General features: G+C 44.1%; 2 protein-coding genes across 5 annotated transcripts in view; both read right to left on the reverse strand.

The window, feature by feature from the left end:
• Positions 1-15,091, reverse strand: part of LOC110535557 (rho GTPase-activating protein 12) — a 95,412-nt gene extending 80,321 nt beyond the window's left edge. For all 4 annotated transcript variants that reach the window (XM_036935292.2, XM_036935290.2, XM_036935291.2 and 1 more), the window contains exons 1-2: positions 14,800-15,091; positions 6,537-7,393 (exon numbers count right to left, since the gene is read on the reverse strand). In XM_036935292.2, the coding sequence (XP_036791187.1) occupies positions 6,537-7,349 (813 nt within the window). In that variant the 5' untranslated portion in view covers positions 7,350-7,393; positions 14,800-15,091. The remainder of the gene's footprint in view (positions 1-6,536; positions 7,394-14,799) is intronic.
• Positions 15,092-16,515: 1,424 nt separating this feature from the next.
• Positions 16,516-21,810, reverse strand: part of LOC110535558 (kinesin-1 heavy chain) — a 28,580-nt gene continuing 23,285 nt past the window's right edge. Inside the window, exons 19-25 of the mRNA XM_021620626.3 lie at positions 21,423-21,532; positions 21,212-21,313; positions 20,897-21,029; positions 19,833-19,937; positions 19,200-19,416; positions 18,842-18,971; positions 16,516-18,606 (exon numbers count right to left, since the gene is read on the reverse strand). Of these exons, the coding sequence (XP_021476301.1) occupies positions 18,853-18,971; positions 19,200-19,416; positions 19,833-19,937; positions 20,897-21,029; positions 21,212-21,313; positions 21,423-21,532 (786 nt within the window). The 3' untranslated portion in view covers positions 16,516-18,606; positions 18,842-18,852. The remainder of the gene's footprint in view (positions 18,607-18,841; positions 18,972-19,199; positions 19,417-19,832; positions 19,938-20,896; positions 21,030-21,211; positions 21,314-21,422; positions 21,533-21,810) is intronic.

The following is a 21,810-nucleotide window of genomic DNA, read 5'->3' on the forward strand; positions in this document are numbered from 1 at the left end:
ACCTTTTTTCTCTCTCCTGTTGATATTATTCATACAGAAGTGTCATTTTGCGTGAAGTTTAAAATGCATTCTGTCATTACTAACTGTGTAATGTGACACATTTTAACATAAACATTTGGATTTGATTAATACAATGAAATACTGAAATCAGTCGTCTTCCTCAAATGAAGGGGATAATGACGTAATCTTTGCGAGAGGGAGGGAATCTGATTTCATTGCTCCTCACCCTGAATGAAATGACTCAGCCGTGGGTTAAGTGGAGTTAACCGCGAGTTAGCCTGCCCCGTAGTAGGCTAGATCTGAAAGATTCGTTGCCATAGACATTTACCTGGCTGAAAGGTGAGTCACTTTTGTATGAGCGGCTATGCCGAGTTGACCCAAGTTAATTCCTACCCAAGTTTCAGGGTCCCCAAGAGGAAACACCAGCGAAAAAGTGGCAGGAGAAGGTGAGTCCTTGCAAGATTAATGTCGAAGGGAAAACCAGCCATCTCTTCCCTTCATTCTATTGGCCAATGTTCGTTTATTGAAGGTAAAGTCACTTGATAATTGCTATCAATGGGACTCTCGTAATCTCAATATTCCCTGCCTTTCTGAAACATGGCTTTCGGACAAGATACTCCACATGGCTATCTAACTCGATGGAGTCTCCATTCATTGAGCGGACAGGACATTGAATTCAGGTAAATCGAGAGAGTGGTACAGCAAATGGTGTGCTAGTTCTAGCATCCTCCGTAGGCTATGCTACAGGACTGCTTTGCTAGAGCCGACTGGAATGTGTTCTGGGACTCCATCGATAGCGTCGGCGAGCTAACCACCTCCGTCACCGGCGTCATTAGTGAAGGTTTGCCGCTTCCCCAATCAAAAGCCCTGGATTAACACCACTGTTGGCACTAAACTAGAGGACAGGGCTACAGCACACAGGGCTATCACAGCGAACCCCGATGCTACGGCTGAGGATACAAACAAGTACAAGAAGTCCCACTACGACCTCTGCAGAGCCTTTAAACAAGCAAAAGGACAATGTAGGAACAACGTGGAATCCTTTTACATAGGCTCTGACGCCCGTTGCATGTGGCAGGGCTACAGTCCATTATGGATTACAAATGAAGACCCAAACCGTGATCTGCCCAACAATGTCTCCCTACCAGACGAACTCAATGCATTTTATGCACAGTTCGACAAAAACAACATAGAGCCATGCATGAGGACTCCCGCCGACCCAGGGGACTGGGTGATCTCGCTCCCCGAGGTTGACGTGAGTAAGATTTTTAATCAGGTCAACACTCGCAAGGCCACAGGGCCAGACGGTATTCAAGGGCGAGTTCTCAGAGAATGCGCAGAACAGCTGGCAGGCATATTCACGGTCATTTTCTCTCCCAGTCTGTAATCCCCACATGTCTCAAGCTGACCTCCATCATACCTGTTCACAAGAACTCGAAGGCCAAATGACTACCACCCTGTAGGACTCACATCTGTAATCATGAAGTGCTTTGAAAGCCTGGTTATGGCACACAACTCCATCATCCCAGACCACTAGGCTTGGGCGATACACCGTTTACCGGGATATTTTGAAATTATTTTCAATACCTTGTTGGGCCTGCCGGAGTGAGTGCTACGCCACTGCTTATTACTAGAAGTTAAGTAGAACTATAAGAAATCTATGATGTGTCCAATAAATTATATCCAGCTCAGGGCTCCAGCTATGCATTTGGTTTGCTAACTTGCCAGCTAAGTGGCTAGATGTCAACATCAAGCTTCTCGGTTACAGCAGAGACATTCAACCCTCCTGGACCAAGATCCCAGTTGCCTAAATTGTTTTGTGCATCCCCTCAAAAAAAGAATGATATATACAGAACCAGTCAAAAGTTTGGACACACCTACTCATTCAGGGGGTTTTCTTTCTTTTATTACTATTTTCTACATTGCAGATTAATAGTGAAGACATCAAAACGATGAAACAACACATATGGAATCATGTAGTAACCGAGAAGAAAAAAAAATTGTTAAATCAAAATATATTTTATATTTCAGATTCTTCAAAGTAGCCACCCTTTGCCTTGACGGCATTGCACACTCTTGGCATTCTCTCAAGGATGGTCAATGGAAACCGGATGCACCGGACCTCAATTTCAAGTCTCATAGCAAAAGGACTGAATACTTATGTAAATAAAGCTATTTCAGTTTTTATTCCAATACATTTACAAAAATGTATAAAATACTGTTTTCGCTTTGTCATTATGGGGTATTGTGTGTAGATTGATGGGGGGAAAAAAATATTGAATACATTTTAGAATAAGCTGTAACATAACAAAATGTAGGAAAGGTTGAGGGGTCTGAATACTTTCCAAACGCACTGTATAAAGCTAACTTATGATCTCGTGTTCTTCTTGTTTCTAATTTGTGTGTTTTTGTTCTACATTACGTTTTTTATAGTACTACTTAAATTGATTACTTGAAACAACCATGTCTGTCTGGCCATCGGTCTCAGAAATGCACCCTATTCCCCATGTAGTGACCAGTGTTCTGTTCAAACGCAGTGCACTACATGCAGTATGTATGCGGTGTTCATCTGATCTGATCTGGGTGCATCCCTGGGATCCCTGGGAATAGTGTGCCACTTGGGATGCACCCAGATCAGATGAGAGTGCCGCTAGCAGATTAACACAGCATACGTAAAGGCAGATGGAAATTCATAGATCTGACCTTGGGACAGCTCAGACCAGTTGTTCCTTTTCCACAGATTTACTCCTGCATACAGTTTCATTCAAGTTCTGTCATATACGCCATTTGTGTTGCTGGGCAAAGCCTGGAAGTCGAGGATATACGGTAGACAACAAAGTGGTGGTGCCCCTTCCATTGGGAGTTGCTGTCATAAAGACATGCGATATATGATTATTTTCAGGGCTAATAGACATGCTTCTCAATAGGGTCCCTTTACTATCCCTGCATTAGCTACACATGGTGGTGCACATGGCAGGGGTATGGCTTCTATATTAGAGCAGCGGTTCCCCAAAAACAATTCCCAGGGCCCCCCTTTTCCCATTCACACCCACCCCCTTTTTTTTATTACAGTAAATAAAATAAAATACAAAATAAAATAAAATAAATAATTTAAGACTCCTCGACATTAGAATAGTCCAAATCAAGGATGCCGGGTTACAGAGTAAGATAGGGGTCAGATATCTCGCCATCGTACATACGCTCACACCTCTCAGAGATTGTTTTGTCTGATGGGCAGAAAAGCGTGGGGGTTGTCTGATGGGCAGAAAAGCGTGGGGGTTGTCTCAGGCAGAGCAAGGCAAGCAGCCAACAAGTTCCACTGCCTGGCTGGCACCAGAAGGGAAAGCCACAGACAAACAACAGCGCCATGAAGCAATGCCTGCATCATTCTCTCTCTACTCAATGACACATTGGGGGGAGGGGAAGGAAAAGAGAGAATGACTACCCTCACAGACCCAGAGAGAACAGAAAGGAGATATCTAGTCAGTTGCACAACTAAATGCTTTCAACCTAATTTAACATTTAACCCCAACCCCTCTGAACCAACCCCAACCCCTCTGAACCAACTGCCTTACTCAAGGGCAGAAAGGCAGTTTTTCCACCTTGCCGGCTCAGGAATTTGAACAAGCAATCTTTCGTTACTGGCCCAACGCTCTTAACCACTAGGCTGTCTACAGATAGTGATACACAATGTTTATTGGGTCTCGTATATGATACACATGACACACATTGTGCTACAAAAATAACCTAGTATGGACAAGTGAAAAATAACAAGCTTTAAAAATGGTACAGCTTGGCCGCAGTACAGGGTGGCCCACATGTCCTTTAAAGAACTGAAATACCACTCCATACAGATGCCAGTCAGGGTCTTGAGCAGTAAGGAAAGAGGTTTATTTTGACAATCCTTTAAGAGCATAGGAGCTGTGCTTTTAGAAGAGCAAGGAAGGGATGGGGGAGGGGGGGGGGGTTGTCAGCAGAATCTAAATGGGACTCAGGGGTGACATTGCCAACGAACCCATCGGAACAAAGCTGTGAATCAACCAGAGAAATGTGGGCCACCTGATCCTATAGCTACTACTGGCCTAACAGAGCCCTACAGAGAAGGGAATTAGGGTAGGAAGAATATGGTAACACACAGAGGTTTACTATCCTTCACTGATCTGATCAAATCAATTTAGGCTAGGGAGACGAGCTGGCACTGGCTCAGGCTAGCTCGTCACTGACAAATCCTCACAAACATTCCCTGATTCTCTATCCTATGGAGGGAGAACGATAAAGGCAAGGGGGTAGAGGGAAGGAGGGGATACAGGCAAGGGAGGAGAGGAGGGGATACAGGCAATGGAGGAGAGGAGGGGATACAGGCAAGGGAGGAGAGGGAAAGAGGGGATAAAGGCAAGGGAGGAGAGGGAAGGAGGGGATAAAGGCAAGGGAGGAGAGGGGAGGAGGGGATACAGGCGAAGGGAAGAGAGGGAAGGAGGGGATACAGGCAAGGGAGGAGAGGGAAGGAGGGGATACAGGCAGGGGAGGAGAGGGAAGGAGGGGATACAGGCAGGGGAGGAGAGGGAAGGAGGGGATACAGGCAAGGGAGGAGAGGGGAGGAGGGGATACAGGCAAGGGAGGAGAGGGAAGGAGGGGATACAAGCAAGGGAGGAGAGGGAAGGAGGGGATACAAGCAGGGGAGGAGAGGGATGGAGGGGATACAAGCAAGGGAGGAGAGGGAAGGAGGGGATACAGGCAGGGGAGGAGAGGGAAGGAGGGGATACAGGCAAGGGAGGAGAGGGAAGGAGGGGATACAAGCAGGGGAGGAGAGGGAAGGAGGGGATACAGGCAGGGGAGGAGAGGGAAGGAGGGGATGATAGAAAAAGGGGAAAAGAGGAAAAGAGACTTTGTGTAAATGTCTCAGCTCAAAGCGCGTTGCTTCACATACACACTTTTCTGCTGTAACCGTGCAATGACACAGGAATTGAAAGTGTTGGTTGGTTGCACTGCAGGGCCAATCACCTGCATGGCAACTGGCCACGAAATGACATGGAGCGGGTTTCACCTGACCAGACAGTGAGTGAGCTCCGCGGTTCACTGGCATAGCCAATTTGCCGTGGGCTAGGCATACGCTCAGTTGCAACTACCCACTACAATCTGTCAAAATAATTATGACAAAAACCCCTTGATGCACAAGTAACATGTAAATGACCGGGGCAAATGTGTATGATTATGGTCACCAGTTTGACAAGCATGAAATTAATTCTGGTGAATTAGACATCATTTTGCATGCAGCTGGTTGGGATTTCATCATTGTTTTACAACAAAAAACATTCAAATCTTGTCATGGTCTGCAGACCATTGGTTCCATTCTCTCTCTCTCCTCTAACCCCTAGCACATGGCTGTCACTCTTTGCGCACACACACACACACACACACACACACAGTGGGGCGACAGAGCCGAGAAGACTGATCCTCAGCTGATATGACCTAGTTTCTATTCAAGCCCAGACCCTCTCTTTGTTCCTCAGCCGCCTTCTGCCTCCTTCTCGACAAAGAACCTTCACATAATCTACCCACAGCCTGAATTTAGAAAGAACCTAAAAAAAATGCTCCCAAATCCATCTGCTCCTTCTGTAGACCACCACCTCCTTCACAGGAGGGACTCCTCTTGCCATTTTATTCACAAGTTCATTCATTTACACCTCAGACAGAGACAGACCGGATGATCCGGGCCTCTCCTGATGATGATAATGAGTCATAATGGAGGTGGGAGGAGGAGACCTACATGATCAACCTTGGTGAGGTCTGCGAGTTACACACATGCTGTTGCTGAGGTGGACACTCAACTGAGACTCCCATGGCTCTCTGCTCTAGACTCGGAGACTCTCAGAGCAATTCTACCCGCTTGCTGAGAGAGAGAGAGACCTGTTGGTACAAAGGAAAGTTTAGGCTCCAAACTCATCAGCACTATATTCCACTGTTGAAGTTGACCCCTCAAAACTGACCTCATCAGCAACTACATCCAAAACCAGACACCTGCTTCATTGATCAGCATATCACTCCAGTGTATGTCCCGTGTAGGTCCGACAACCACACTCAATTACAGGACCTTCAGATTTAACAGTGGTGCTATGAACACCTTATTTAGTCTTTAAATGGCCCACCGCGAACACGAGGAGCATCTACCCCCCCACCTTTATTAATAGGCACCTGCAGCAACTGTTGCTGCTCTTGTCAGATCTGGCAAATGAGGCCAAGAGTATTCAAGGCAATGGGGTAGGAATAAAACAGCATTGTCCATGGGGGCTGGTGAACGAAGACAGCTCCGTAGGACACAGTGGAGGAGAGACCCGCAATCAATCAAAATCTAATCTGACAGGAGGGAGAGATGGGAAGGAGGACACTTATCAGCTAATGTCTTCAAGCTAGCCAGGGACATGGATGAAAAAGAGAGCAAGGGAGAAAAGAGGATGCTGGATAGAGAAAGGGCTGTAATAATCATGGGTGTGTCGGTTCCCATTTAACAACAGCATGTTCATCATACTGTCTCTTACCTGCATGTGTTCAGCAGAGCTGCTACTTAGGTCGTCTCCGGACTCCGAGTCGTTCCGGAGCGTCTCCGACCCCTCCCCCGGGGAGTCGCCAGAAGAGGAGGGGGTCTGTTCTGTATCATCACTTCCCTGGTGGCGTTTATGGTCGTTGTAAGGGGCCCTGGGAGGCGGAGAGTCCGCCCGCATCCGTGGTAACGTGGAGTTGTTGCTGTGGTGATGGTTATTGTTGTTGTGTAGGAGCACCAGCTCGGCTACACCAGGGGGCTTGATGTGCCGCGGGCTACCCGGGTTCTGGTTGGCGTCCTTGGGCAGAGCGGGCGGGGTGACGTGCACCGGAAAGGGCGACGGCGTGGAGGAGGGCGACGGACGCCCAAAACTAGACATCTCCTGAGGCGGCCTGTTGTTGAGGTTCTCATTGGATGCTCTGCATATATCCAGAACTGTAGGCTTCACACGGAACGCCCCACTCACCCCACCAATCCCGCACGACACGAGGGGCTTCTGAGGGGGCATGAGCGCCCGGCGCACTTCCCTGACGTACTGTGCTGGGACATAGAAGGCTTTCATCCCCTCCTCCTTCCTCACCTGCCACCAGTCCTCGTTGGTCTTCCTGACCAGCATGTAGCACTCCCCCTGCCTGATGGAGATCAGCTTGTCCTTGGCCGTGTACTCATAGTCGTACTCCACCTCCACGTACACCTGGCCTGGGGCGATGGTGGGCACATCCACCCCGCCGCCATGCCCATCTCTGTCAGCCATGATGGTGTTGACCCCTTCTAACCGTGTCGACCTTTGACCTCTATTGGTGCTCAGCATTGGAGGGCTGGGGGATCCACATCTCTCACTGAGGATCAGCTAGACTGCAGGGAGAAGAAAATAGGAAGGTTTCAGTTCAGGTTTCAGGTTTACCTTCTTTCATCACAGGCTAAGGACTTCATTTCTACCCCCTACCGACCACCCTGACCCTGCATAAAGACGGTACTTTTACAGCCCACTGTCTGAATGGGACTGAAACTTTAATGTAATCCAACACAAACAGACACTACTACTCACCACAACAACACTCGCCTTTAAATCCTACTTTATTACGGACTTCCTCCCACAAGTCTCTCTCAGACAACACTGGCATGATGTCACAAGCTATTCTCAGTAAGTGAAGATCATACAGGTGCTAATTCACTCATTTTCAAAACCAGCTTTAAACACACAGGATCAGAAACAGAAAGAGATGGCTGCGGCTACAGATATGACTGGATAGGAAATCCACAGAGGAAACCTCAACTAACCTCAAAGGAACACAGGTGAGGCCAGCCTGACCTCAATCACCTGAACCCACACACACACACACACACACACACACACACACACAGACAGAGCCTTCTTGTGATCAGATGACAATGGCAGAGAGACACACTGTCCTAAATAAAGCCTAAAATGGCCAGAGTTGCATATAGTATTACTAATATAGGTCTACTATAAATAAAGCAAAAACGGTAGCCTACTGGCACCACAGCCTTATTTGGAATATTTAAGGCTCTGACTGGAGCTAGCCAGTTCCTTCGGTTTCTCAGAGGACACAAAATCCCTTACTTCATTCACATTTTACTGCCTCTAGTGACAGCCAAGACCCTCCTCCCCTTGTTTTCTTGACTGGGAACTGGGTCTTCCTCTGGTTTGGAAGCACTGTCAGTGATCTACAGTATCTGACATTGAAAATCCCCTGACATATCACCTAGAAATACCCATCAACATCAACTCAAGGTTCAGGGGCTCCCCTGCCAGAGGAGCTTCCATCCATAACTCCCTCGTGTCAGATAATCGTTATGCTCCTTTAAATAGCATCCACTGCAGTCTGTCTGACATCCCGAAGAGGCAGGAAAAAGCAGGTGCTTTTCTGAGGCGTGAGTCTATGCTGTATCTATATAGAGGATGGTCCCTCGTATGTAAAGGGATATGAACGCACACATTTAGCCACGGTGGCAGAGGACACACACAACAGCCTCCCACCAAGAATAGATATATGGTAGTTACGGTGGTCTGGGAGTGAGTGCGAGTGACAGAGAATAGGCTATCACAGAGCGGCGACTGTACACCGATCAGGATGATCTACTACAGAGCAATTCCACGTTAACGGAAATACTTAACAGAAGTATTTTCTCACTTTAAAATGCATGCCAAACAAGAACCGTTGATTTCAAAGTGTAACAATCCATATAACTACGCAGAGGACCTCAGCCACCTGAGCAACAGGCTGCGGCTATGTAACCCTGACCTATTCCCCAGACGTGATACATTGTCCCGGACCTGCTGTTTTCCAGCCCCTCCCTCTCTCTACCGCACCTGCTGTTATGACCTCTGAATGCTCGGCTATGAAAAGCCAACTGACATTTACTCCTGAGGTGCTGACCTTTTGCACCCTCAACAACCACTGTGATTATTATTTGACCCTGCTGGTCATCTATGAACGTTTGAACATCTTGAAGAATGATCGATCTGGCCTTAATGGCCATGAACAGTTGAAGTCGGAAGTTTACATACACCTTAGCCAAATAGATTTAAAATCTCAGTTTCTCACAATTCCTGACATTTAGTCCTAGTAAAAATTCCCTGTCTTAGGTCAGTTAGGATCATCACTTAATTTTAAGAATGTGAAATGTCAGAATAATAGTAGAGGGAATTATTTATTTCAGGTTTATTTCTTCGTCACATTCCCAGTGGGTCAGCAGTTTACATCTACCAAATACTAATTGAATGTCATAGTGTTTAAATTGTTTAACTTGGGTGAAACGTTTTCGGTAGCCTTCCACAAGCTTCCCACAATAAGTTGGTTGAATTTTGGCACATTCCTCCTGACAGAACTGGTGAAACTGAGTCAGGTTTGTAGGCCTCCTTGCTCGCACATGCTTTTTCAGTTCTGTCCACAAATTTTCTATAGGATTGAGGTCAGGGTTTTGTGATGGCCACTCCAATACCTTGACACAACTTCTGGAAGTATGCTTGAGGTCATTGTCCATTTGGAAAACCCATTAGCAACCAAGCTTTAACTTCCTGACTGACGTCTTGAGACGTTGCTTCAATATATCCACATAATTTTCCTGGCTCATGATGCCATCTATTTTATGAAGTGCACCCGTCCCTCCTGCACCAAAGCACCCCCACAACATGATGCTGCTACCCCCGTGCTTCACCGTTGGGATGGTGTTTTTCGGCTTGCAAGCCTCCTCCTTTTTCCTCCAAACGATGGTCACTATGGCCAAACAGTTCTATTTTTGTTTCATCAGACTAGAGGACATTTCTTGAAAAATTACTATTTTTCTCCCCATGTGCAGTTGCAAACCGTAGTCTGTATTTTTTTAATTGCGGTTTTGGAGCAGTGGCTTCTTACTTGCTGAGCGGCCTTTCAGGTTATGTCGATATAGGACTCATTTTACTGTGGATATAGATACTTTTGTACCTGTTTCCTCCAGCATCTTCACAAGGTCCTCTGCTGTTGTTCTGGGATTGATTTACACTTTTCGCACCAAAGTACTTTCATCTCTTGAAGAAAGAATCTCCTTCCTGAGCGGTATGATGGCTGCGTGGTCCCATGGTGTTAATACTTGCGTACTGTTGTTTGTACAGATGAACGTGGTACCTTCAGGAGTTTGGAAATTGCTCCCAAGGATGAAGCAGACTTGTGGAGGTCTACAATTGTTTTTCAGAGGTCTTGGCTGATTTCTTTTGATTTTCCCATGATGTCAAGCAAAGAGGCACTGAGTTTGAAGGTAGACCTTGAAATACATCCACAGGTACACCTCCAATTGACTCAAATTATGTCAATTAGCCTATCAGAAGCTTCTAAAGCCATGACATCATTTTCTGGAATTTTCCAAGCTGTTTAAAGGCACAGTCAACTTAGTGTATGTAAACTTCTGGCCCACTGGAATTGTGATACAGTGAATTATAAGTGAAATAATCTGTCTGTAAACAATTGTTGGAAAAATAACTTGTGTCATGCACAAAGTAGATGTCCTAACCGACTTACCAAAACTATAGTTTGTTAACAAGAAATTTGTGGAGTGGTTGAAAAATTTGTTTTAATGATGCCAACCTAAGTGTATGTAACCCTCCGACTTCAACTGTATATACAGTGTATATACACTACCGTTCAAAAGTTTGGGGTCACTTCGAAATGTCCTTGTTTTTGAAAGAAAAGCTACTTTTTTGCACATTAAAATCATATCAAATTGATCAGAAATACAGTATAAATATTGTTAATGTTGTAAATGAATATTGTAGCTGGAAACGGCTGATTTTGTATAGAATATCTACATAGGCGTACAGAGGCCCATTATCAGCAACCATCACTCCTGTTCCAATGTCACGTTGTGTTAGCTAATCCAAGTTCATCATTTTAAAAGGCTAATTGATAATTATAAAATCATTTTGCAATTACGTTAGCACAGCTGAAAACTGTTGTTCTAATTAAAGAAGCAATAAAACTGTCCTTCTCTAGACTAGTTGAGTATCTGAAGCATCAGCATTTGTGGGTTCGATTACAGGCTCAAAATGGCAAGAAACAAAGAACTTTCTTCTGAATCTTGTCAGTGTATTCTTGTTCTGAGAAATTAAGGCTATAACATGTGAGAAATTGCCAAGAAACTGAAGATCTGGTACAGCGCTGTGTACTAGTCCCTTCACAGAACAGCGCAAACTGGCTCTAACCAGAATAAAAATAGGAGTGGGAGGCCCCGGTGCACAACTGAGCAAGAGGACAAGTACATTAGAGGGTCTAGTTTGAGAATCAGACACCTCACAAGTCCTCAACTGGCAGCTTCATTAAATAGTACCCGCAAAACACCAGTATCAACGTCAACAGTGAAAAGCTGACTCCGGGATGCTGGCCTTCTAGGCAGAGTTGCAAAGAAAAAGCCATATCTCAGACTGGCCAATAAAGATAAAATATTAAGATGGGCAAAAGAACACAGACACAGGAAGTCTGCTATGAAGGCCAGCATCCCGGAATCAAGAAATTGGTTATTCATTTTGAGGATATCTTCGTCGTGCAATTTTACATCTAACTAACATGTTTGGTGCACTATTTCTCAAAGAAAAAAAATGTGCATGAAAACAAGCGCTCGTTGAATGACAACAAAAATACTTTATTGAAGAATCCCTACAGTTGACCTATCATGGAAGAAGGGGTGTAGACTTTGGCTCCCGAACATCGGCTGGCCCCGAGAAAACAATTGTGTGCCCGAAGTCCAAAACGTCACAAAATGTCAATATACGCACAAACTCTTTCCGAACTGTTCCACTTAGGAAGCATGTGTAGGCCGTATGTGTACTTCTGTCACACGTCCTCTCGTGTCACACACAGGAACCAGAGCTCTCCCTCTTCAGCTTACACTACCCAGCATATCTATGGGTGTGAAGAGGGGAGACTGACTTACTCTCTGACACACACATGGTGTAAAGAGGAGGGACTGGAGACTGGCGACTGCCATTAATACCGATAACAGCCACACGAGTGGTGCTGCATACCCACAGCAATCACTCCCTAACAGGCTCACATACCTTTTCATCATGCCACCACCTCCTAAGATGGATGATTCATTTTGTTTGGGCACTCTGTAGCCTCATTTCATACTGTACACATTGTAACCAAACGGTATATTGTTCCTTGTAATGTATTGCATGATATACATTAGTGATATACAGTAAGTGTTGGCTAGAGTAGACAGAGAATGGGACAAGGCATTATGTTTGTACGAGTTATACATTAGGCACCTTTTCTCCAAAGAGGCAGTGTCATTATATCTAAAGACCGTATGACTGTTAATACTATGTTTATAACTAATCTACAGTTCTAACAAAAAGTTGCTCTCCGTAATATTCCTGGTCTGAGATTTCCATGGCAACACAATTGAACCAATGGATGACTTTTATGGAAGAGGTGTCAATCAAACCCACAACAAAGCTCAAAACCCAGATAAGGAAACTGGTGATGGAGCCGAAGCATTACTTCCGACACTTAAATCAACCCATTCTAAACTACAGCTAACTGTAAATACAGCTGACTTCTGGGAAACAATGAAACTGACAGCTTGAGTAACAGTGTTTTTGAAGGCCGACTCTCCTCTCGCTGTCTGCATCCCAAATAGAACCCTATTTCCCCTATGGGCCCTGGTCAAAAGTAGTGCAGTATATGGGGAATAGGGTGCTATTTGGGACGCAAACGCCAACTGATGTGTCATTAATTTCTGTGGCAGGCTGTGAAACAGGAAACAGGGAATTGCAATCCATCTCAGATAAATTCTCTGCTCTAAGAAGAACAAATTACAGTCAGTCCTTAAGCAATATAAGCCAACTAGTTGCTCTGTTATTGATTAAAATCAAAACGGGAGACAAGTAAAAAATACCTTTCAAAATGGCAATGGCTCACCTTTGGGAGGTCTCACCCTATTGAATGAGCTCCAAAATACTAGGCGACTTGTTGATTACCCTCTTTTATACCGCACATAATAGGGTATTATTCATGCTTATCTTGATGTTCAGTTTATCTGTAGGCTATGCACCAATAAGATCTATAAGCACCCCATGATAAGATCTAAAGTGGGGTGTCAAACATATGGCCCATGAGGCATACATTCATACAGTTTCTTGACTGTGTCCAGAGCTCTCTAATAATAACCGAAATGAAAGCTAGACAGTCAGGGAACATCAAAAATTCGAAAAACGATGGCTAGAAGTTTGAAGGTGATGAAATATAACCCGTGAACAGTGCAGCCCCCCGGAACTCATTGAAGACTGAATGCGGCCCGAGGGGCAAAATCTGTTTGACACCCCTGGTCAGCTTATTGTGACGATCTCTCCATCCATCCACAGCCACACACTAAATTGATCGTTGGAAAGTATTATGTAGAACAATATGTCCTATTATTAGAAAGAAACAAATCGGACAAACTGGGGGACCTGTCCTATGGTCTGAGGATGATGGATGGATTATCATTATGTAAGGAACATTAACTATGCTTTCGTTTTCACGCATCGCTGGCCACGCAAGCACCGCAACACTGAGATTCCACATGCCTTTGTCCCAGTGGTTCTATTGGAAACAGAATAACAGATGTCACCAAGGCTGTGCGGTAGCCAACAACATGTGCATATAGGCCTACTGCTGTTCAAATGTTTTCCCAATTGTAGTTGTAAATTGGTGTGTGGATGGGGATAAGTAATGGTGCAAAGACGCATTGCATTCAACAACTTGGCAAAGCAAAAACATGGATTTAATATCTTTGAGGTTGTTCTTTTTTTGTAGAACCACCTGCAACTGGAAACGGACATTTAACCGAATCAAAAACGAAGAAAGTATCGCCAAGAAAAAAATGGTTAGTTTATAAATCTATGGCGGTGGTTTCTATGGGGCTTTCCTGTAACGCCCAGTAATGGACACCAAAAATCATGTAACTAGGCTCCAGCAGACCTGCTCTGACTTGGAGCCAAGGCAAGGTCTTGGGTACCTTTCAGCTTCTCATTTACATAACAATGGCTAACTTTAACACCGTTTCACAAAGCAACAGTCTTGAATGATGGAGGTTGTTGATTCTGCTGGCCAGTCTTGTATTCCATAACTCCCTGGTGGAAACACAATAACACTAGAGCTAACATTAACATAAAACACTGGCGACACGCTGGTGTGGTGGTAAGTCTAGATGGAAAAGCACCATTCAAATACAACAAAAGGAGTTTAATCCATATTCAATTTCAACAAAAGACCCCGACGAGACAAACGCTCATTCCCAAACCAGGAAAGTCTGGCTACTGCCACTAATAGCCACTAACGTTTAGTCGTGCAGGAAAAAAAGATCCCTTTAAGAAACATTTGACACAGATGTGATTCATATCAAACTATTAGACCTGTTGGAAATAATCTGTTTACCAATTGTAGGCTACCTATGCTAAGAAAGCAATGCGTTGTACAAAAATGTAGCCAGTGTATCACGTGAAAAACCACGTACATACAACCAAAACAATATTGGCACCCCAATATCACCCAGCGTTGTAGCCTAAATATCAAAACAGAGCTCACGTTTATAAATATAGTTATGTTACTACACCACAACAACAGTAGGTTCTAATGCACCCCTCTGTGAAGGTACTCGAGGTCAAAGAAACCAAAGTAGCCAGTCGTTTTTGCAACTATGCATTACAACAAGGTAACTCTGGAAGTAACCAATAACTATCTGCGGTCTTGCGATGAATGATGTAACGTAAGCCTACACACCTTTTTAATGGTATCTTCTTTCTCTTCAAAGAATAAGCTGGCCAACGGCGGTTTGTTTTGTGCGGAACTTTTCCTCCAGATATATCAGTGATCTTAGCTGCTCCAGTACGCGACTCGAGTACGCTATCTCTGTATTCAGTGTTCCCAATCCCCCGCCTCGTTTTCACTCTGGCGTGGTGCTGTCGCTTGTGAGCGCTGGTTTGGTCGGTTCTCCCACCCTGGCTGTCTGTCTGCCTGTCTGCCTGGCTGTCTGTCTGCCTGTCTGCCTGCCAACTTTGATGGACGATAGGCTACTCCTGGCATGCCATCTGGTGGTCAATAGTCTCACCTAGTGGCAATAGGCTACCACTTGCTTTCCTTGAAAGCTATTCTACCAGTCTTAATTTTGAAAATAGGTTATTTGTTCAAAATTACAGTTTAATTTGTAACAAATGTGGTTTATTGGTTTAGCCTATAGGCTACTATATCCCATGCCACATGTGTAACGTGATGGGGTTGATATGGGTCTCTCTTAGTTGCAATGATCTGACAATTGAAAAACAATGGTCTGGTGATCATCAAGACAGCTCCATAAAGAAAGAGCTCCTAATTTACCGTCTCGGTTTCTTGAGTCACCATCGGTTACCATCTCAAGCCAAATCTGTGACAGACGTTTCAAGACTGCCCCACAATTATCTAATGATTTAATAATAGATTACGGGGGATTTGGATTTGTCCAAATGATCCGCACCCAAAATAAATCAGCATTCTTTCTAAGAAAAGCCAGTCCTGCCAAAGCTAAGTAAAACAATTACTGAAAACATATCACCAAAATGTACAATAGCTTGTTTTTCCACTCATCAGATTCCGTTATTTGATAGTGTGTGACTGTACCATAGCGTGCTCTGCTGGTGTGAATGGGCCAGTGCATCCAACGGCCCATTTACCTGCTACAGAATGCAGGTAATCTACTGGTAGGGCTGGGCAATCAATGCCATGAGCAACAAGCATTTTTAAACTACGTGTACTATTACCAGACAAGGGTGTAGTCTTGACTCAGTATGATATATGGACCCCATCCTTTCCATGTGATACAATCATAAAAACTCCAACCAAGAGGCAACATTCACTTTTAACAAAGAAGCAGGTTTATCAACTTCCACTGGCCTCCGAGTTGGTGATTTTCCTCTCCGCTTCGCTTCTCAATTCATTGATTTTGGAAAGCAAGGTTGGAGAGCGTTTCCTTCCTGTTCCCGATGAAACAAGTTGACCACGATAAATGAGTAAGCAGTGCACGGACTTCTCTCTTTGAGACTTTATTGGTTTCAACTCTAGGGTAAAATCTTGGGAACCAAGGCTACAGAAAGCACTTGAGGATAACGATGTGCAGAACACTGCAATGCATTGATCTCCCTAGGGTTATATATAAAATATACACACACAATTTGCATCATACACAGACAGTGCCGACCATCGTAACCTGGCCAGACCACAAGCTCTCAGACAATCATTTGGTTATTAGTTTACAAACCAAAGACAGAACAACTCCGGTTATGCTTCGCTTATGTGTTTTTCCTTTTGCAGAAAAGGAGCAGAATCGGTATTTGAGCGGTCCTTTATGGCAGGTACAGTTATGACACTTTATGTATCTTGGATTACAATTCAAAAGTGCTTCAGGCTAAAATTTCAACTTCAAATATCACACATGACAAACCAAAAAGTCAGGAGACTGATTCGTTAGTTTTAGTTTGTTTTACTTTTTTTATAATGCAGGTCCCACTCCCTCACCTTAAACCTTCTTCACAATAACTGATCCATATTGCACTCACTATAGTCAGGTCTGTACAGCACTGGGCTATACCAGACAGTCTTCGCAGATGCTTCAGTTTTACACAGTATTGGGAAGGAAGGACAATGTTTTGGATCATTTCATTTTCTAAGCAATGGAGGATACAAAAAAAATAGTCAAATCAATAACGGTAAACAAAAAAACAAACAATTTAGGTAGTTAAAAACAAATGGCAGCGACTAAAGCTTTCATCCTGCCTACACACCAATAAATAACTCAGATGCCATCTATCGACTGTAGCTAGGGGAGGATGGCGTTATGAAGATTGGTGACTGCGTGGACAAGACAGGCTCCGTTCCTACATCCACATTAGCATCCCACTTAGAATGTAATCTTGTTAACTAGACACAATTAGAAGGAGACAAGGTTACTTAGAATGAAGCAATGCATTGGCTAGTTTGGGCATGTGAGTGTTGACGCAGATCCCAATTCACCAGTCCCCCAAGCAAACCCCTGCATACAAGAGGCAGGTGTGCAGTCATAAAATGAAAAAGTTGGGCTGCTGAAGAATTTTGATGACAGATTCAGACACCGATGAAAAAAAGTTGAATAGAGAGGAAAAACAGAATCACTCAAATGTATGCCCAAACCACACAACTACACAGGCAGTAGGCACAGAAACAAGACACTATGAAACTCATGATTGGGCTAAAGTGAGGGGCTCATACGAGTTCTCACAAACTACTACACACTAACCAAGGGAGAAAAAAAAGCCATTTCTATATTTTTGCCGGAGAACATTTGTTTAAACGTCATCTTCGATATAGAGCATTATCTAACATGTCCTTGTGATAGGCGAAGTAGAGGGATACGCTGGCATAGTGACACATCATAAACTTGGACAAATTCATCAGGACAGTCAAGCATCTAGAACAATCTTTTTGTGGTCCGAGAAGTAATCTTTCCACTGACGGTACTTTTCTCTTCAGTGATAACATTGACATCACTAGGACAAGACATGTTGCATTTCTTCAATTTTATCAAAGGGGATACGAAGCACTTGCATGTGCTGTTATTGATATACATTGATAGGGAACATTGCAGTTCAACCATTATAAAATGTCATCATACAGTACATTAACATGGACTGAATAGCTTGGACTTAGATAGGTGTGACACTGAAGCAGCTTCATTTTCCAATGTGAAAAAAAAATCTCACTTTTTGCCATTCGCCTCACAGGTTGTCCTATCCAACAGGATTCATCTCAAATTGCACCCTATTCCCCATTTAGTGCACTACTTTTAACCAAGCTCTTGTAGTGCATTAGAAAGAGAACAGGGTGCCATTTGGGAGTCATTTTCTGTCAATCACAAGTGCATGGTCCGGAAGATGTGTTCTACTACAGCATTTTAGCCCCGTAAGAAACGTCAAAGAGAAAGTAAAAAATGTCAGTGCTCAATCTAACTGTACAATAGAGGACAGTAGTGTATTTGTATACCTTTGATTAAGCTTATTTTAATCTAGACAGCAGGGTTAATTTGATGATATACTGTACATGGATAATCAGGCTAGGATGCTTCTCAGCAGATTTTCCAAACTTTGTCTTTAAAAAAAAAAAAAAACGTATATTTTTTTGGGGGGGAGAACCTGCGACAACATACATTCAACGTGGCAAAGTGCAGACTAAATAAAACCTTTTAGGACATTAATGGACACTGCTGTGCGACAGATAAAATGGAAGAGCTACGAGTGCGCGTTATTAGTTACATGTTGTTCATGTCGCCAGGCGCCAAGATCGCACTTTTATTCTATGGTTTGATCTTTGTCTTTTGTTTTGTAAGGAAATCAATTTCATTCAAACAAAAAGGATCAGGAAAAATAACTGTACAGCCTGTGTCTATTTCATATAGATTATAAACGTTGATACTGGAAGAATCGTCCCATGTCATGTGACAAGTTCTGTGTAGTGGAATGCCAGCTCCTGTGGGTGATCTTTGCATCTTAGCATGACTGTGAATATGTTTATCTTCTTCAGCAACTGAAGGACAAAGAGAGACAGAAGACAAAATGAGTGGAGGAAAAGCAAGACTTGTTTAAGCTTTGGCTGATCTATAAAAAAAAAACAGGGTCGTGTTCAGTAGTAAATCTGTTAGCAACGGAAAACGAGTAGCTGTGTTCTTATTGGACAAATTCAGGTAGTGCCTCACAGTTTCAAAATATTTTCTACCCAAGCGAACTGGCTCAGTAAAGTCTTCTGAGAGGCCTCGACTTACTTCTCGTTCCTTCATTGCGTGGCCCCTCCTCCTCTGATGGCGGTGGGCTGGTTGTTGAAGAGCCCAGTCCGGTTGACGTTGGGGTGGGTGGGGGATGCCACAGGAGGCTGGCCAGGCCGGATAGGTTTGGCTGGGGAGGACAGAGGCACAGCAACGTTTACATACCATCAAAGGAACACTATTGGCATCACTATTTAGCGTCTGAAAAGACCAAACTGTAATGTAAGTGTATTTATAGAACAAAGGACAGATCTCTCCGGGGGGAGCATTAAACTTTTAAAATCAGTGTGTGTGAATATGAATGACTGTGTGTGTATGAATACATGTGTTTATGCCGGTGTGTGTGCTCGCTCCTCACCGATCTGAGCCGAGTGGCCCCTCCTGGCCATGTTCTTAGCCCTGACGGCCTCCTTGATGCGGTCCACCTCCAGCTGGTAACGTTTGCGGTCACGTGCAGCGTTCTCTTTGGCCTCCTTCAGGGCAGACTCCAGGGCCTTGACCCGCTCAGCTGTAGCACGCAGGCGCTTCTCCAGTTTAGGAAGCTCACAGCGCAGGTCGGCATTATCACGCACCAGCTGGGGGGGGGGGGGGGGTGTAGTGAGTGAGCGAAATAGACAGGGACCAAACATACAGGTTTCACTCACTAATTCATTTGTTCTTTCTTTCAGTCACTTTGCAGTTGTCCTTGGTATCTTTTCGACGTGTGACGAACATTTGTGTTGACAGAAGAGTACTTGTATCTTGGAGTAATTTGGCAATGTCTGTAACAGTGCCTTCCATTACAATAAAGGGCTCTGATCTGTGCCACAGAATGAACAGGCATAGAACCCATTACGGCATCATTGAAATGAATGGGGACGTGCATTCTACTCATTCTAATTTTGTGGTCTGTACCTGCTTACTGACTTTAGTGAACCATACCATTCGGTCATAGCAGGATACTTCTCTGCCATGGAAGAATTCATAACATCAGATGTATGCGTTTGTTTACCTGTTTGTGGACTTTTGTAAGCTGTTCCAGGTTGTTCTCCAGAAAGGATATTTTCTGTTTCTGAGCAGCACTGCCCCCTGTATCATCAGAGTCCATCTCAGCACTCTGCAGAAAACATACATTACTGAACATTTTGTTTTACAGCACATGCATCATTCACTCTCCCATTTATTTATCATTTATGAGACACACGCTTCTCCATTTTCTGTGAAAGGCACCAATAAAGCCACAAGTTCAGAGTTTGAAATGAGCACTGGGAAGCAGTAAATTAATATACCACATTAATATGCCTTTCACTGACCCATAGACTTTCAAGGTCGGAATGTCGGTACCATCACAAATATAAAATACCACAAATATCACATTTGTGACTCAGAGCTGATAAATAGGACTTTTAATCTAACTTATTGATGTGATCCAGGGTCACGCGCTCTCTCCTCTCCATCTTATCTATGTGAGCCAGCTAGAGCCTGAAGCCCGAGGGTTGGTGAAGAACCTCATAATAGTCTCTGAATCACAGCAGCATAGCAGATGCATCCTAAATGGCACCCTATTCCCTATATAGCGCACTACCTTGGAGCCTATGAGCCCTGGTCAAAAGCAGTCCACTATAAAAGAGAATAGGGCGCCATTTGGGACACAGAGACAGCATCTTATTTAAATCTTCACCTTTGAAGAAGAGAACTTCAGGCTGACCTAGTTACCAAAGCCTCCCTCTTTTGTCTGGCGCGGAGGTTCATTAAACATTCAACAGGGTAACAGGCGCATCACGCCAGGGTTAGAAGGGAACAGTTTTATTTTAACGGAAAAGTCTACACCTGTTGTATTCGGCGCATGCAACATCAAATTGGATTTAAACGTGGATCCCGCACTGTCCCGGTGATGATGGTACTGTGCAATGTAAGGGCAATATTATGTGAATGTTGTTCATTACACAGGGCTGATAAAGTAACTGATTCATATGGTTCCTTCTAAGTCTTTCTAAAATGCTAATATGGGTGGGGGGGGTGTGGGGGGGGGGGGTGCATCTCTCGCTTGTAAAAAGCTAACTCAATGTGCTTTACCTTCTTGACTCTGGTAGCCAGGTCCTGAACAAACAGCTTTCTGAGATTGTGTAGGGTCTGGAGCTCCTTAGCTACAGTCTCCTCCAGTCCCTTCAAGTCTTGTCTGGCCTGCTCTCTCCTGTCCTGCATCACCCTGTAACACACACACACACAACCAGATCGGTGACTCCCCATTGCCACATCACCATTGTTCATATGGCTGCAGACAGTCATTTATTTCTTCTCATTTATGCAGCGAAATCAGCTAAGGACAAATTATAGTGTGTGAATATTGATTGTGTGTGTACGATGGCAACCGGATGGGTGTTTACGCACGTGAGCTCGTGCAGCTTGCGGCTCTTCTCCTGGTCGGTGGACTTGAGCTTCTCGTGTTCCACCCTCAGACGCTTCTGCTCCAGCACGATCTCTTGGTTCAGACTGGAGAGATACAGATACAGACATAGTGAGACAGAATCTAACTAGAAAATAACAGTTGTTCCATGTGTCCAATGGGCCTCAAGGATTTCATGCGCGCGTGTTCCCTTACTCCTGCAGCTCAGTGATGAGTTTCTCCTTGCTGTCCAGCTCGTCTCTCAGGCTGCTGATCTGTTTCTGATGGGCCTCTCGGTGAGACTGGATCTGATGCTCGACTGCCTCCTAGGAACAACAGACACATATACAGGTAGTGACCGACAAATATATTACAACTAAGTATCAACACAATATAATAGTATTTTTTACCAGACACTTATCTACCGGGACTTTCATAGCAGTCAACTTTTGACTAAAGATATATATTTGGTATATTTATCCCATACAGGAATCAAATATACAATCGTGGAGAATCTTGTAGACAAATGCAACTGACTACAAACAAAAAAAAGTTAGAATAATATGGATAACCAGTTATCAAGTGAGGAAAGAATAGCCTGTCA

The sequence above is a fragment of the Oncorhynchus mykiss genome, chromosome 11 (genome assembly GCF_057628025.1).
Source record: "Oncorhynchus mykiss isolate SJ-2025 chromosome 11, ASM5762802v1, whole genome shotgun sequence".
Lineage (NCBI taxonomy): Eukaryota > Metazoa > Chordata > Actinopteri > Salmoniformes > Salmonidae > Oncorhynchus > Oncorhynchus mykiss.